The 17,632-nt window shown below is 42.4% G+C and overlaps 1 protein-coding gene across 1 annotated transcript; it reads right to left on the reverse strand.

The window, feature by feature from the left end:
• Nucleotides 1-12,056: 12,056 nt before the first annotated feature.
• On the reverse strand, nt 12,057-14,029 carry LOC131613603 (uncharacterized). The gene is made up of 2 exons (XM_058885258.1): nt 12,546-14,029; nt 12,057-12,153 (listed from the first exon to the last, which is right to left on the reverse strand). The coding sequence occupies exons 1-2, from the start codon at nt 14,027-14,029 to the stop codon at nt 12,057-12,059; spliced, it is 1,581 nt and encodes a 526-aa protein (XP_058741241.1).
• Between the last annotated feature and the right edge of the window lie 3,603 nt (nt 14,030-17,632).

Genomic DNA, 17,632 nt, shown 5'->3' on the forward strand with positions numbered 1-17,632 from the left:
CAAAGCTGAGTCCAGATCCACAATTAGATTCCACTAATTCCTCTCCTATCTCCTTAACAGAGCAAAAACTTAAAGCCCTAGTTTCTAACAACATCACTAAAACGCAAGCCATACACATCACCATGGTCCTTATGACATAGGGAACCCATAGACAACACTCAAGCACTCAAACACGTATCAGATTGAACCGAGCAAACTAAGTTCCAAGAATCGAAAAGATATAAGCGAACGAATACGTCAGAGACACCAATGCGTGTGAACGCTGCGTAGGGAATCAGATATGCCACATAGATCCTAACACAATGCCTAAGATGTTGAGAAGGATTTAGATCATACCTGAAAGATCTTGAATCGAGGCCAAAGAAAGATTCTACTATGGAGCGGTGAGTCCAGCGAGAGACTCTGAAAGTGATGTTGGAGTTCGCGTTAGATTGACGATGGAGAGGTTGATGATGCTTGCAAAGGAGAATGGTGTTCGTAGAGTTGATGTAGTTGTGATGATGAAGGTTGGACGAAGGCTGTGATGGTGATGATTGAAGGATGAGGGAGGTTCAATGGTGGTGAAGGAGGTTGGAGAAGATGAAGTCGGTTATGGTTGTTGAGGAGTTTGTTGGAGGTTGTTAGATTGTGGATGAAAGTGGGAAAGTGAAGGGAGTGTGTAGAGAATGAGGAGAGTGTGAAAAAAATGGAGAAAGAATGAGAGTGTGTTTGCCGAAAGTGAAAGAAAGAGTGAGAGTGAGAGTGTTGTGAATGATAAGAGTTTTTGTTTTATAGTGTGAGTGTGCTTAGCCTATGGTGTGTGTGATTGTAGTGGGACTCTTCTCAACACTTAAGGTGCAAGTTTGTACCATTGAAGCAAGTCTTGTGCATGCTTTTTCATTGTTCAGAACTTGCATGGTTAATTATTGGAAACATGCTGCAAAATATGGAGGATTACCTTGATACCTCGTGCCCTAATTATCACCCATGAGGTCAACTTCATGTGCCTATAGCCTTAGACATGGTCCACCATTTACCTCAATTTCAAGATCAATGTGAAGAGGACATATGATAGGAGAAGATTGATGTTGACAACATTGCAAGATGGTGCATGTAACTCTTTTAAATTCACCTCGTAACATAGAGGTCCATAGCTGCGGTTTGCCCGTGCGCATAGCTTGCCAGACACTCATCCATGCACAATTTCGTGTCCCTGACTTTGGAGCTTTGTATCTTGATAACCATACAACTAAATCATGTAATTCTTGGACTATTGGATAGAAGGCATGGAAGAGAATATTTTGATACCAAGATTGAGTCAATGAGATGCTTACACGTCTCTGAAATTGGCTTTGGAAATGGCCTACCACGTGTTTGATTAAATGACTGCGTTATGACCTGAATTATGGCCTGTGCTCACGTCGACATGTCACCTTGCAGGGGCCTGACTTTAACGACTTGCATCTGGCTCCAAACACAATCAAAATCTATGGTTCTTGTCTTTTTGGATAGAAAACATGGCAAAGAATGGATGCATACCAAGTTTGCTTTTGTGAGGTTCCTGTATTGTCCTGAAACTTGCTTCAAATATGGCACATCACATGTTTGATGAAATGCTTTACGTAGGCCTAAAATCTGCCCAGCTTTGTGACTTGATCCAAGTGAAAAACTTCAACTTTCAACCTTAATAACTCTTTATCCGAGCTTCAAATGAAAAAGTGTCCAACTACAAAGTTGTTCTCCTCCATGAGAGGAACAACTTTGATGTTGAAAATTTCTCCAAAAAATGCCGTTTTCCACGTGTAAATTGGTGATGGAATGGACTGTTCATCAAACTTTAAAACCTCAAAAAATTTTCTAAGTATGAAAACCTTCCTTTTTTTGTTATTTTTTCTATTTTCGGCAACTTTTTGTCAAACCTCCAATTTTATTCGTTCTTTGACATTTCTCGACCGATTTTCCACCAAAAGTCAATATTTGAGCGATTGACCTGATTTTGACCCAAAAGTCAACTGTTCTGATTTTTTCCCGATTTCAATGAAATTCCCGATTAATCTGCTTCTGACCAATGGAAATCAACTGAACACTTCCACACACGCATCATGCCACTTCTCCTCACAAAATCAGCTCTTGATCAATGTATTTGACCGAAAAGTCGACTGCGTTGACTTTGGTCAAGAAACCCTAATTTCAAAAGATCTTGGACAAGATGATGACACCCCATATTAGGCTTCAAGTCTCTTCTTCTGATCAAGGACCAATGATATGGATGCATGCAATGATATGACCTAAATGGATGTATGTTTATGAGTTTCAAGCCAGATAAGGGTAGGACAAATTTGGGGTATGACAGCTGCCCCTATTTAATCATCTTAAACCTGAAGGTGAGATTGGCGTTAGCCTTTCGAACATTCGAGGTAGAAGAAGATTAAATATCAAAGTACCAGAAATTTGTCCTAAAGAGGGGACGGTGTGAATGTTACTCTTATTTTTCTTCATTTTTCATTTTTGATATCTGCTGGGGAAAGAGAATTTTGTTTTTTTGGTGGAAAAGTATACAGTGAATAATTGGACTTGAATGGTGATAGCTTTTAATGTGGTAGCGGTGCCAATACATGGTTCTCAAAGGGAGTGATTGATATATGTGACAGTGATTGGAAAAGATATGGACTTGACGGAGAGATAAGATAACACAGACGAGTGTCGAAGAAGAGAGATACAGACGAGTATCGAAAGAATGACACATACGAGCATCAAGAGGAGATACAGACGAGTATCGAAGGAATGACACGGACGGGCATCAAAAGAAGACACAGACGAGTATCGAAAGAATGACACAGACGAGCATCAAAAGAAGACACAGACGAATATCGAAAGAATGACACGGACGAGCATCAAAAGAAGACACAGACGAGTATCGAAAGAATGACACAGACGAGCATCAAAAGAAGACACAGACGAATATCGAAAGAATGACACGGACGAGCATCAAAAGAAGACACAGACGAGTATCGAAAGAATGACACAGACGAGCATCAAAAGAAGACACAGACGAGTATCGAAAGAATGACACGGACGAGCATCAAAAGAAGACACAGACGAGTATCGAAAGAATGACACAGACGAGCATCAAAAGAAGACACAGACGAGTATCGAAAGAATGACACGGACGAGCATCAAAAGAAGACACAGACGAGTATCGAAAGAATGACACGGACGAGCATCAAAAGAAGACACAGACGAGTATCGAAAGAATGACACAGACGAGCATCAAAAGAAGACACAGACGAGTATCGAAAGAATGACACAGACGAGCATCAAAAGAAGACACAGACGAGTATCGAAAGAATGACACGGACGAGCATCAAAAGAGATACAGACGAGTATCGAAAGAATGACACGGACGAGCATCAAAAGAGATACAAACGAGTATCGAAAGAATGACACGGACGAGCATCAAAAGAGATACAGACGAGTATCGAAGGAATGACACATACGAGTGTTTGAAAAGCTTAGTAGATGGACTTACTGGGGATTGGGACACCAGGCATCGGCACCGTGGGTGGAGGAGATTTGCGATGTAGTAGCAGATATCAATTGGAATTTGTAAGGGCATTTTATGTGAGGATGTATCATTGTCCTGATAGAGGGGTGATTTGTATTATCTGGCTTATGCTTTGTATGCATATTTGACTTTTTCTATGGCGTAATGTTCCATTTTGATGGATATGCTATGCTTTTGAGGATGCAAATGCTATATGCAATGGATTCTATATGCAAAGAGTGCCAAATAAAGGCATTAGTGAGGGAACCGGAGAGTAGGATCATTGGGGTCCGTTGCTTTGTGATCTTGCCCCATCATCGTGAATTGACATTGGAACCCTACAGTACCAAAGATCATTGGTAACTGCGTTGAGGGTTGGAACATAGCCCTGCTGGGGGTGAAGTGATTTTGCTCGACTTTCCTTACATCCTAAGCTGCTTGGGGAATCACGAGTTTTGAGAGACCATTCTTCGTCTGCCATGTGAAATAGGGATATGGACCCTTTCATGTGCTCCGTGCTTGCCAGTACTAATGAATTATACTTTCGAACTTTCATGCGGGATGATGATGACCTTTGTGACATACTATGAGCCAAGATGACGGCTAGAACCTGCAACCTGCACAGAAGACAACGTTTGGACGCAAATGTTGCCCCTCAGAGCACTTTCATGTTTATGTAACATCATGTTTCGTTTGATTTTGTGATTATTATTCCCCATGCTTTCAATGCAATGTTTAATAACGAATTAAATCACACCTCGCATGCGCAAAAAATGAAAAGAAAGAAATAAAGCTTTTGCATCGAAAGATCATTTTATTGATGGAATGCCTGTGAATAGGCTTCTGTACAAGGAAGCAACTCCTAAATGAGGTAGTTGCGAAAAGGAAAATACAAAACGTAAAGAGCAAAATGGCAAAGAAAAATGCTCGGATTTCCATTAAAACTGATATTGCTACAGTTCCCATATCCTTGATCCTCTCAATGCTTTGCTTCAGAAGGGTAGCGGTTGGATTGATCTGTCCGTTCTGCCAAGGGCGTATAGTGGTCTTTGTGAAGGATATTCAGACTGCAGCCTCTCGCTTTTGATCCCTAACTTTTGCCTGGATCGCCCTTTCGGGTTTTCAATCCAGCGGGATACCCCTTTTTGCCTAAGTCGCCCTTTCGGGTTTTCAACTTAGCGGGTTATTCTTTTTTGTTTTATCCCTAATTTTTGCCCAAACCCTTTTGGTTTGCCGGGATGCCCTTATTTTTGCCTAGGTACGTCGACCTAGCGGGTCTTTTATGCGTAGTATTTTTTGACTGAGTCTGAATTGACTGGAAGCGGAACGTCTTCCCCATCCATCTTTGTCAGAATTAAAGCACCACCTGAAAATGCTTTCTTCACAATGTATGGTCCCTCATAGTTGGGAGTCCATTTGCCCCTTGGATCAGTGTGAATTGGCAAGATCTTCCTTACGACTAGGTCACCCGTGTGGAATTCTCGAGGCCGAATCTTCTTGTCATACGCCTTTTTAATCCTCTTTTGGTACAACTGGCCATGGCAGATAGCAGATAAGCGTTTCTCCTCAATTAGATTGAGATGATCAAGCCTCGTTTGAACCCATTCTGTTTCATCGAGTTTGGCGTCCATCAAGACTCTCAACGAAGGAATTTCCACTTCGACAGGTAGTACGGCTTCCATGCCATAGACAAGAGAGAAGGGAGTTGCTCCAGTTGAAGTACGAACAGAAGTTCTATAGCCGTGCAAAGCAAATGGCAACATCTCATGCCAATCTTTATACGTTCTAACCATCTTCTGGACAATCTTCTTTATATTCTTGTTAGCCGCTTCGACTGCGCCGTTCATCTTCGGCCGATAGGGTGATGAATTGTGATGTTCAATCTTGAACTCTTCGCACAACTCCGCCATCATCTTGTTATTAAGATTGGACCCATTATCAGTGATGATCTTGTTTGGAACCCCATATCGGCATATGATCTCCTTCTTGATGAAGCGAGTAACGACTTGCTTGGTTACGTTCTTGTAAGAAGCAGCTTCAACCCATTTGGTGAAGTAGTCGATAGCAACAAGAATAAATCTGTGTCCATTTGAAGCTTGTGGCTCTATCCGTCCAATCATGTCTATGCCCCACATAGCAAAGGGCCAAGGTGATGTCAGGACATTCAGAGGAGTCGGGGGAACATGAATTCTGTCAGCATACACTTGACATTTGTGACATTTCTTCACGTACACATAACAATCACTTTCAATCGTCGTCCAGTAATATCCTGCTCGCAAGATCTTTTTGGCCATAGAATGTCCACTGGAATGAGTTCCGAAAGATCCTTCATGAATTTCCCGCATGATCAGTTCTGCTTCGTGTCTATCCACGCATCTGAGCAAAACTGAATCATAGTTTCTTTTGTACAGGACGTCTCCTGACAAGAAGAACTTGGATGCTAACCTTCGAAGCGTTCGCTTATCACCAATCGTAGCATCTTCGGGATACTCTTGCTTCTCAACATACCTCTTGATGTCGTAATACCATGGCTTTTCATCATACACATCTTCAGTAGTGAGACAATGAGCAGGGAATACATGGGCAGGTTCCTTGTAACGGAGGATCGTTATGTCTGGTACTTCTTTAGGGGAGCTAACTCTGAACATAGCCGCCAAAGTAGCCAAAGCATCTGCCAATTGATTTTCCTCTCGGGGGATGTGATTGAAAGTGATTTCCTCGAAAGCGGGCAACAACTCCAAGATATAGTCCCTATAAGGAACTAAATTGGGGTGTCGTGTTTCCCAATCACCTCTTACTTGATGTATAACCAGGGCAGAATCCCCATAAACCTCAAGGATCTTGATCCTCATATCAATGGCCGCTTCGAGACCCATTATGCAAGCTTCGTATTCTGCGACATTGTTTGTGCAATCAAAGCATATTCTAGCTGTGAAAGGGATGTGGGTTTGACGAGGAGAAGTCAAAACTGCCCCAATACCATGGCCCATAGCATTTGATGCACCATCGAACGTGAGAGTCCATCGCTCTCCTGGTTCGGGTCCTTCATTATCATCCAGTTTCATGATATCTTCATCAGGAAAGTCAAACTTCATTGACTGATACTCTTCTGATGGCTGATGAGCAAGATGATCTGCAAGGACACTTCCTTTGATGGCCTTCTGTGTGACATACTGGATGTCGTATTCTGATAAAAGCATTTGCCATCGGGCTAGTCTTCCTGTAAGAGCCGGTTTTTCAAAGATGTACTTTATCGGGTCCATTTTGGAGATCAATAGAGTGGTATGAGTCAACATATACTGCCTCAGTCGGCGAGCAGCCCATACCAAAGCACAGCAAGTTTTCTCGAGTAGTGAGTAGCGGGATTCACAATCGGTAAACTTTTTGCTCAGGTAATAAATGGCGCACTCTTTTCGACCAGACTCGTCATGTTGGCCCAACACACACCCCATAGATCCTTCAAGCACAGTTAAGTACATAAGAAGCGGCCTCCCAGGAACCGGAGGCATGAGAATTGGCGGCTCTTGGAGATACTGTTTAATCTTCTCAAAAGCTTCTTGACAATGATCATCCCAACGGATATCTTGATTCTTGCGCAGCAGTTTGAAGATGGGTTCACAGGTGTCAGTGAGATGAGAAATGAACCTGGCTATGTAATTCAATCTCCCAAGGAACCCTCGGACCTCTTTTTCATTCTTTGGTGCTGGCATATTCTGTATTGCTCTTACTTTGTCAGGGTCGACCTCAATCCCTCGTTGGCTCACAATGAATCCAAGTAATTTTCCAGATCGCACTCCAAAAGTGCACTTGTTTGGATTAAGCCTCAACTTGAATTTACGCAAACGAGCAAACAATTTCTCAAGATATATCAAATGTTCCTCCTCAGTTTGGGATTTTGCAATCATATCATCGACATACACCTCAATCTCCTTATGGATCATATCATGAAAAAGGGTCACCATAGCTCGTTGATATGTTGCACCAGCATTCTTAAGACCAAAAGGCATCACCTTATAACAATACGTACCCCACGGAGTGGTAAAAGTAGTCTTGGTCATATCTTCAGGAGCCATTTTTATTTGATTATAGCCAGAAAAACCGTCCATGAAGGAGAATACCGAATACTGAGCAGTGTTGTCGACTAGCACGTCAATATGAGGCAGAGGGAAATCATCCTTCGGACTTGCCCTATTCAAATCTCGGTAGTCGACACACATGCGTACCTTTCCGTCCTTCTTAGGAACGGGTACTATGTTTGCAATCCAAGGAGGATACTCACACACAGATAAGAAACCAGCCTTCAACTGTTTTTCAACTTCTTCCTTGATTTTCAAAGCCATATCAGGTCGAGTTCTTCGTGGTTTTTGTTTTACCGGCGGACATTCTGGTTTGAGAGGTAGCCTGTGCATAACTATATCCGTGTCTAAACCAGGCATGTCTTCATATGACCAGGCGAAGATATCAACATACTCTCGAAGCAACTCAATCAACCTTCTTTTTACATCACTTTCCAAAGCGGCACCTATCTTGACTTCTCTCTTTGCTTCTTCTGTACCGAGGTTGATGATTTCTATGGCTTCCTGATGTGGCTGAATAGATTTCTCTTCTTGTCTCAAAAGTCTTGCCAATTCCTCGGGGACTTCACAATCTTCCCCACTATCCTCATCAGCTTGGTCAATTGGATTCTCAAGGATATTAAGACGTGGAACTGTAACATTATCATTTTTGATGGAATTCGAGCCAGATCTGCACGATGGATGATTTATGCCTTAGAATGCAATACATAAAAGAAAAAGAAAAAGCTTTGCCATTTTTGAAAAAGTTTTTAAAGTAAAACAAAAAATGAAAGAAATGGAACAGTAATTGCATGCGAAGATATGATTTTTATTCAATATTAAACAATTTGAAACAACATGGGGGCCCTTCTTTGTACAAAATGGTCAAAATGCTTAGGGCGAAGCATATGACTTATCGAAACAAGAAAATTACATCTCCATAAAAGTGACTCTGGGGATGTCCAAGATAGTCCAATTATTGAGTTCCTGTCCAGGCGCAGCATGGCAAATGAATTTGGAGAGATCTTCTTCATCATCATCATCCACGGCGAGAACCTGACTTCCAGAACTGGTGCTTGCACTGACGAACACTTGAGAAATGGGGGGAATCACCTTCTTTCCAGGAATTATGCTGAGCTGAGTAGAGGAAGATGGTTGATACCCAAGGCCATACTTGTCTCGCTTCTCATGAACATCAATCAGCTTGCCCCAGGCACTATGGGGAGTACCAGCTTCTAAGAAGGCCTTAGCATCATTCAGAGACGAGAGGGGTGCTCCGAGTTCTTTCTTATTTTCAACGACGGGGAGTTTATCAACCGACACAATTTCTAAGGCCTGAAAAGGTGTCTCTTGTATCTCTCCCTCCACTTCAACATAACGATATGACGCCAGATTATTGACGATCAAATCCTCTTCACCAGTGATCACAACAATCTTGTCATTCACAACAAATTTCAAACACTGATGGAGGGTAGATGTCACAGCTCCAGCAGCATGGATCCAAGGACGACCCAAGAGGCAAGTGTATGAAGGACTTATATCCATGACATAGAAGGCAATATAGAACATGTGAGGGCCAATCAAAACAGGCAGATCAATTTCCCCTTCTACGGACCTTCTGGAGCCATCAAACGCTTTGACACTCATAGTGCATGGTCTCATCATAATCCCATCCATACTCAGCTTAAACAAAGTGGCCTTGGGCATCACATTAAGAGAAGAACCGGTATCAATCAGGACTCGAGACAACACAGCGTCCAGACACTTGACGGAGATATGCAACGCTTTGTTGTGTGCTCTACCCTCAGGTGGAAGCTCATCATCAGAAAAACCCAAACAATTACCAGCAGCAATGTTGGTCACAACCCCTTCAAACTGAGGCACTGTAATGTCTTGAGTAACGTGAGCGGAAGCCAGAACTTTCATCAGAGCATCACGATGAGCTTCAGAATGCACCAAGAGAGACAAGATGGAGATCTTGGCCTGGGTCTGATCAAGTTGGTCAATCACTTTGTAATCACTTTTCTTAATGATCTTCAAGAGTTGCTCGGCATCTTGTGCATTACGTGTTACCGGAGGATCAACAGCAACTTGTTTTCCTTTTGCTTGTGTACTAGCCTCTTTATTGGTCTCTTTAGGAAGTGGAGGAGGGGCAGCAAAGATCCGACCACTACGGGTAATGCCACTAGTGCCAGTAATATTAGTGATGCTCGAATTACCCACTGGAGGACAATCATATTTCTTCCCTCGAATATACACGGCATTATAGCTCCAAGGGACAACCTTAGAATCATTCACAGGAGAAGGAACAAGAGACGAGGATGGAGGGGTCGAAGGAGCATTTGGAACCTGAATAACCAAAGGAGTCCTCGGAGCCTGAATGACCAAGGGAGTTCTCGGAGCACGAATGACCAAAGGAGTACTCTGATTCTTTGACACCTCAGCAGGATGGTAAGGTATCTCTAGAGTAGCCACATCTTCGACAGGAAAGACCCTTTCCACTCTAAGAACACCTTCATCCATTAGTTTCTGAATTTCTTCTTTCAACCTAGTGCATTCCTCGGGGTTAGAAGAACATTGCAAACAGTAATCATGTAGTTCACACAAAACCTTTTGTTGCATAAGATATTCTCTGACAACTGCTAGCGGCATCCTTACCTCATTAACATCACTCACTAGGATCTGATCATCACATAACTCAATAGCATTGGTCGCACCGGCATGAGGAGGCATAGGATTATTCTGCACATTAGGACCAGTAGGAGTGAACGAGATGAGCTTGCCATCGAGAAGATCCTGGACTTTCCACTTGAATGCCCTGCATTTCTCAATTGTGTGGCCGGGAGCCCCAGAATGAAATTCACAATGAGCATTCGCATCATACCCAGGAGGAAGAGGGTCAGGTGGAGGACCCATTTCGCGGAGTTGCACTAATTGACCAGCAAGTAATTGGGGAAGAAGCTGAGCATACGGCATTGGAACCGGATCTATACGCCTGTCAGGGTATCTTTGCCTCTGTGGACCTCTTTGACCTTGAGGCCTAGGATTCTGTTGGCGATTCTGAGAAACAGCAGCTTGTTGTTGTGGTACGAAAGGCTGTTGGGGTGCCATCCATGGTTGTGGAAGAGCAGCAGCATATGCTTGAGGGACATACGGACCTGGAACAGCATAAGGCATCGGATAATAAGGAGGTGGAACAGCAGAATATGCAGGAGCTCGACCTTGGTCAACAGAGGCAGTGCTAGTCTCACCTTCCTTCTTCTTCACAAACCCAGAATACGGCTTCTTACCATTACCACTTGAGTTGCTAGGATTAGTAACACCTTGAATGGTACCAGCTTTGACACAGTTCTCAACCCTCTCACCAATGATGACCACATCCGAAAAGGAAGGAGAAGTATTACTAACCATGTGCTGAAGATACGGCCCTTTCAGAGTCCCCATAAACAGATCAATCAACTCGCGGTCCAAAAGAGGAGGTTGGACACGGGACGCAAGTTCACGCCACCTCTGGGCGTATTCTTTAAAAGACTCCTCAGATTTCTGTGACATATTTTGTAGCTGGGCACGGCTGGGAGCCATAGCAGTATTGTAGTGGTATTGTTTCAAGAAGGCGTCGACAAGTTGTCCCCAAGTACTGACATTAGACCTCTCAAGTTTCATGTACCATTCCAACGGGGCTCCAGTGAGACTATCCTGAAAGAAATGCATCAGCAGAGGCTCGTTCTCAGCATGAGCAGCCATCTTACGGCAGTAGGAACGGATGTGAGTCTCTGGACAGGTGACTCCCTTGTATTTATCAAAATCTGGCACTTTGAACTTCGGGGGAATAACAATCCCAGGTACCAAGCACATAGCAGCAGTGTCGAAACTCGAAGTTTTAGCAACCTCAACAGCCTTAAGGCGTTCTTCGAGAGCTTGGTACATCTTAGCAGTCTCAGTCAACTCAGCAGTAAGATCATGTTCAAGGTCAATAACCTCATGGTGGTCGTCCACTACTTTCAGTGTCTCATTAATAGGAGTCTCTTTAGTTTTCGCCCCTCCGTCAGCAGAATTGGTAGGAGTATCTTTGACCAAACTAGCGACGCTCTTTCTGAGTTCATCCTGTCCTTGAACGACGGCATGGAGAGTCTCCATAAGTTGGGCCATTCTTTCCCCCATAACATCCATATCCCTACGGAGGGCAGCTTGATTCTGTTCAAATTGTTCCATGATTCTCTCGTTACTCCTGGTGCGGTAAGGGTGTAAGAAAGTCAGCTTCGTCGTCGGGAAAGAAATCTGATGCTGAAAAGGACCCCAATTAGTTTCTTGTGCAATAACCTGAAAAATGCAATGTGATAATGTGAATGTATGAGTGCATGTGTGCATATGATGTGTTGTGTCATTTTCAGGGTATCCAAAGTAAGATTGATAGTCAAGAACAAATAACAACGTGACGAGAGAGATATCAAGTGAAAACGGAAAGCAATTCATTTCATTCATAATAGCCCCCTAAGGCGAGTAGGTTCAAACACAAATAACAATGTTTCAATATAAAGAGCAATAGAGACCCCATCCAACAAATCTGGTGGTGATCTACAAACAAATTCAATTATCAATTCATCTCAATGTAGAACAAAGGCCCTCCTTGTCTGAAATGGGCGTCACTCCACTTCTTTGTTTCGTCAAATAGCTTCTTAGTCGTCTCCCGATCTCTTCCTTTGACAAGGCTTTGGATCACTTCATCTTTTCGGAATAACTGTGTGTCTAGATTCTTGCAGCAATCCCTGAGTTCGTCACACCCTTTGCATTCTGGGATATAGGTCTTCTCAAGTGCATTTGCTTCACTCATCATTTGATCTCTGAGCTTGACATTCTCTTCAGCTAAACGGGCGGTGCGGAGGTGACTTCCTTTCAGTTGGGTCTCAACTGCTATTCTCTGAGTGGTCTCTTCTTCCAGTTTCTTCTTCATGGTCCTCAACTCATACTTGGTTTCTTTCTCCAGTCGGAGCTTGTGGGCTTTCAGGTCTTCTTGATACTCTCGTCTGAGCTTCTCTTTTTCTTCCTTTATAGCCTTTTCTATAACCTTTTGAGGATCTTCAGTAGGAGCGACAACAGCTTTTCCGTCCTTTTCAGTTCTAACCCTCTTCCTGGCTTGAGAAGACTCTCCTTTGAGAGTTTTAAGTTCACGGGCCAGTTCATTCTTTGTCTGTTTAAGGAAATAGCGCTTCAAATCCATATCCCTATCTTTCTCTTTCAGTCTCAAATTGGCGACGCGGACCTGGTCAAAACGTTCCCTTGATACCATAGTTTCTGATATCTTCGGAGGTTGTGCATACAAGAGAGGAACTTCCGGGAATGGTAACAAAAGTGTCTTGACTCTCTCCTTAACCCAATCGGTATAGGGCTCCATAGCAATGGCATTCTTGGCTCCCAGAGTGGATCTCTCACCTATATGAATGTTATTCCAGGCCTTCCTGATTTCCTCAAGCGCTATAGGGTCAGCTCCCTTTTCAAAGTATACGGATTGGTAAATCTCCCTATCCGAAGGCCCACTCTTCATGGTATAGCCCAACTGACGAAGAGCTAGAACTGGGTTGTAGTTAATACATCCTCTTGTCCCAATGAGCGGGACGTTACCAAAGTTTCCGCACCTAATAATGACTTCAGATATGCCTGTTCGGAATTGATACCATACGATATCGTTTGCAGTAAGTCCCATGATTCTCTGAGACCATTTCTGAGTAGAGGTAACAAACGGACCACTAGCAGGCAAGTGAGATTTGAACCATTTATATAACAGCGGCAAGCAACCTCTAATAGCCCCTCTTTTACCATGCCGAGAGTGAATGGAATAATACGTGTCAGCCAATAGGGTGGGTATTGGATTCTTGTCCATAAAAAGACATATAGCAGCCAAATCAATGAACTTGTGAATGTTGGGAAACATCACAATTCCATAGATCAGAGCGGCCAAAATAGCATTGAAAGCCTCCCATATTCCTTTGTCAGCAAATTCTTGAGCTTTTTCAACCAGGAAACTCATGTAGAAGCCATGAGTATCACCATTCTTCTTCCAGTTATCATGAACATCCCCCAAGCTCAAATAAAGAGCGTTGGCAATGTAATCCATCCTAGGTTTCTCTGGGACACAAACAAAAGGCACTCTGTGTTGAATCTTGATGTTGAGAAGGTAAGAGTACTCTTCAAGAGTGGGAGCTAGCTGATAATCCGAAAATGTGAAACAACGGATATCTGGGTCGTAGAACTGAAGAAGAGTAGATAAGGCCCATTCGTCGACACGCGAATACAGAAGAGATAATATGTTGCCATAATTGTCACTGAACACTGTTTCATTATGACCAGTGACCAATTCACCCAATTGTCCCAATTGAACCATACCCTCGCGATGGAAAGTATAAGTGTGTGTGCGCCTTGTAGCTCCTTGATTGACGGTCACGTTGTTATCCATTCTTGACAGAGATTGATATTTTCCGGATACCCTGAAAAATGACATGCAAATGAGAATTAACTTTTTCTTTTCTTTCTTTTCTTTCTTTTTTTTTCTTTTTTTTTTTTTTTTTTTGAAATGTAAACATGCTATGATGAAAATGATGCATATTGGGTCTCCACGACATAGAGGGACCGAGGCAATAATTCTGAGCAAGAAGATATCATAGGATCAAAGGTCCGACATAGATCAGAGAACCAGAAGAACCATAATCATCAATAGGACCAAATAGTCAACAACAGAACCAAATAGTCACCAACGGTACCTGTCATGTATATCCCTCCCCACTCACGGGTGCAGTCTAGGTCAGGGTAGGTCAAAATGGCAACCAGCGTTATCAGTCCTCCTGAGGCACCAATGTTGTTGCATCTACATGCCAACAATGATACCCCATTTGGACCTCGACTGGGCGTGGGTCTCATGATCGCACTAGACAAGACCTGACATCTCATCGGCGTCATGACTATCCACTCTATCCTAGGTATCCTATGTGTCACTCTGGCCTGGGTATTGGGCCTTTTACCTCATAAAACATCCCACCCAACCTGCAAAACAGAACAGAAGACCCCAAGGAACACAGAATATAATCCATATGCATGATGTGCAAACAGAAATAAACATGATATGCAAGCAGAAAAATAAACATGCAAACGTATATACAAGGTATAGACATAAAAACAAATAAACACCCAGTAAATAAACAAACAAACGCAGGCTAGGATCGACTCGCTAAGGATGGACCAGCAACAGGTCTAGCAACATCCCCAGCAGAGTCGCCAGCTGTCGCACGCTCGCGAAAAATGAACAGAGTCGCCACCAATATATTTATCCCATAAGGGAAAGGAATATCAGAAAACCTAACAAAGGAAGGAACAGGGTCTTGCGACCAGAGAATCAAGGTACGGGAGTCGGTTACGCAAGGGGAAGGTATTAGCACCCCTCGCGCCCATCGTACTCGATGGTATCCACCTATGTTTGTTTCTATCTAAAGGGTGTCTATCTATGTCTATGTCTACATGCGAAATGGATGCAAAATGTAGGGAAAATAAAAGTTGTACTCGCACGGGCCCTACCCCGCTGCCTACGTATCCTTTTCAGGAATCAGAGTTACCGTAGCTCGGCTAAAGATTTTCTGTTTGTTTTTGTGTTTTTTAGTTGGGCGGCGTTAACGCTCACGCTCTTGCACAAGGGGACAGCCTAGGATGCAATGGAGCGGAGATAACTTGCCCTTAGAAAGGAGAAAAAGAGATTGGTTTGTATCTTTTAAGGGTAATTCCATGATGACGAGAACCCACTACAAGGTCTCGCATCACTTCCTCACTTTTGTTTTAAGTCTGAACATTTATTAGGTTTTTTGAAGTGTTTTTGGTTGGTGTTTTTTATGGGGATTTTAATTTGTGACTTAGATCATACCAAAAAGATTTTTTTGTTTGTTTTTGAATATTTAGAGAACGCACATCGAGGCCTACGCCACAATCGTTTCTCTAAATAACGGTTAAGAAATACATCGAGGCTTCACACCTCAATCATTTCTTCTCCGCTAAGTAAAAAGAGATACAAAAAGAAGTTTTTATGAATATTTAGAGAATGCACATCGAGGCCTACGCCACAATCGTTTCTCTAAATAACGGTTAAGAAATACACCGAGGCTTCACACCTCAATCATTTCTTCTCCGTTAAGTAGGAAAGAACATACATCGGGGCCTACGCCCCAATCATTTCTTTCTTACTAAGAAAATAGAAAACGGTATGATCTTTATCAGTATTTATTAAGTATTTTAGAGTTGAAAAGAAAAAGAAATGAGAAAGGGAACTAAACCTATTTCTATCTAATGTTGTTTATACAAGTCTAAATCCTAATGTTAACATGGGATAGATTCTAAGAGAAGCATGCTAATGGTATTAACAAAATGGGCCTAAGATAAGGCCAAAAACGAGTAACCAAAGTCACACAACAATTATACAAAACGAACATGGAAATAGTACAAAACGATTCAAGCATTAGTACAAAAATGAAACTAAAAAAAACTATTGTTTTTATGGCATTTTTATGAAGGAGAATTCAAAGGATTAATGTCAAAATTAACCTAAAGTCTACTATTTTTATGAGATTTTTTAATGTCAATGATCACCTAAAAATCTACCAAAATATTAAAGGTTCTATCATGTTTTTATTAACTAAAAGTAAAAAGCTATTATGAAGTGAACCTAAAATCTAACATTGATTTTATGCATTTTTTATATGATTTAGAAATGGAATTATGAACTAAAAATAAGAGCAAAACAAAGATTAAAAGTGAAAATCTAAGCTACACTGCAGGGGGTGAGTTAGCAGAATTTGTATGAACTAAAATTGTTTACAAGCAAAACTGGGCCTGATTCAGGGGGTGGGAAGAGCAGGGCGCTCAGGCCCATGGTCATTGGATGGTGGTGTATTAGTAACAGCGGGGTGCAACCTAAAAGAAGGAAGGAGGCCCAAATGCATGGCCCGAACCACACTATCCTATTTTTATTCCCATTTATTAATCAGCACTTGTTTCATTTTTATTTCATACCTTATGGTTTTTTATTATTAAAATGTGACATGCAGAATCATGTAATGTGGAATCAATGGGTCATGTTAATTATTTAAGTCACTAAAAACAAAAACTCAGTCGGACCAATCATACATCGACAACACACCACATCCAATCATTGAGTAAGAGGCAAAATAGAAAGAAAGTGGGAAAGAGAACTAATAGGAGAGTGCCACGTACGTCACCTGAGATTAAAACAAACAAATAACACAGACGCCGGAGAGCCGCCTCCGGTCGTCTTCTCCGGCCAAGCGCGCGGCGGAGATGAGTAAAAATTTCCAGAAATCAGAAGTAATACCTCCGTCCTACTCGGTTTTCAAAGCTGAGTCCAGATCCACAATTAGATTCCACTAATTCCTCTCCTATCTCCTTAACAGAGCAAAAACTTAAAGCCCTAGTTTCTAACAACATCACTAAAATGCAAGCCATACACATCACCATGGTCCTTATGACATAGGGAACCCATAGACAACACTTAAGCACTCAAACACGTATCAGATTGAACCGAGCAAACTAAGTTCCAAGAATCGAAAAGATATACGCGAACGAATACGTCAGAGACACCAATGCGTGTGAACGCTGCGTAGGGAATCAGATATGCCACATAGATCCTAACACAATGCCTAAGATGTTGAGAAGGATTTAGATCATACCTGAAAGATCTTGAATCGAGGCCAAAGAAAGATTCTACTATGGAGCGGTGAGTCCAGCGAGAGACTCTGAAAGTGATGTTGGAGTTCGCGTTAGATTGACGATGGAGAGGTTGATGATGCTTGCAAAGGAGAATGGTGTTCGTAGAGTTGATGTAGTTGTGATGATGAAGGTTGGACGAAGGCTGTGATGGTGATGATTGAAGGATGAGGGAGGTTCAATGGTGGTGAAGGAGGTTGGAGAAGATGAAGTCGGTTATGGTTGTTGAGGAGTTTGTTGGAGGTTGTTAGATTGTGGATGAAAGTGGGAAAGTGAAGGGAGTGTGTAGAGAATGAGG

This window comes from Vicia villosa, linkage group LG6 (genome assembly GCF_029867415.1).
Source record: "Vicia villosa cultivar HV-30 ecotype Madison, WI linkage group LG6, Vvil1.0, whole genome shotgun sequence".
Classification (NCBI taxonomy): Eukaryota; Viridiplantae; Streptophyta; class Magnoliopsida; order Fabales; family Fabaceae; genus Vicia; species Vicia villosa.

Coding starts and splice junctions, on each gene's coding strand:
- LOC131613603 (XM_058885258.1), bottom strand. CDS start 14,029: ATGGATAACAACGTGACCGTCAATCAAGGAGCTACAAGGCGCACACAC. Junction 12,154..12,545: donor CGACTGGAGAAAGAAACCAA/GTATGAGTTGAG, acceptor ATTTGTTTGTAG/ATCACCACCAGATTTGTTGG.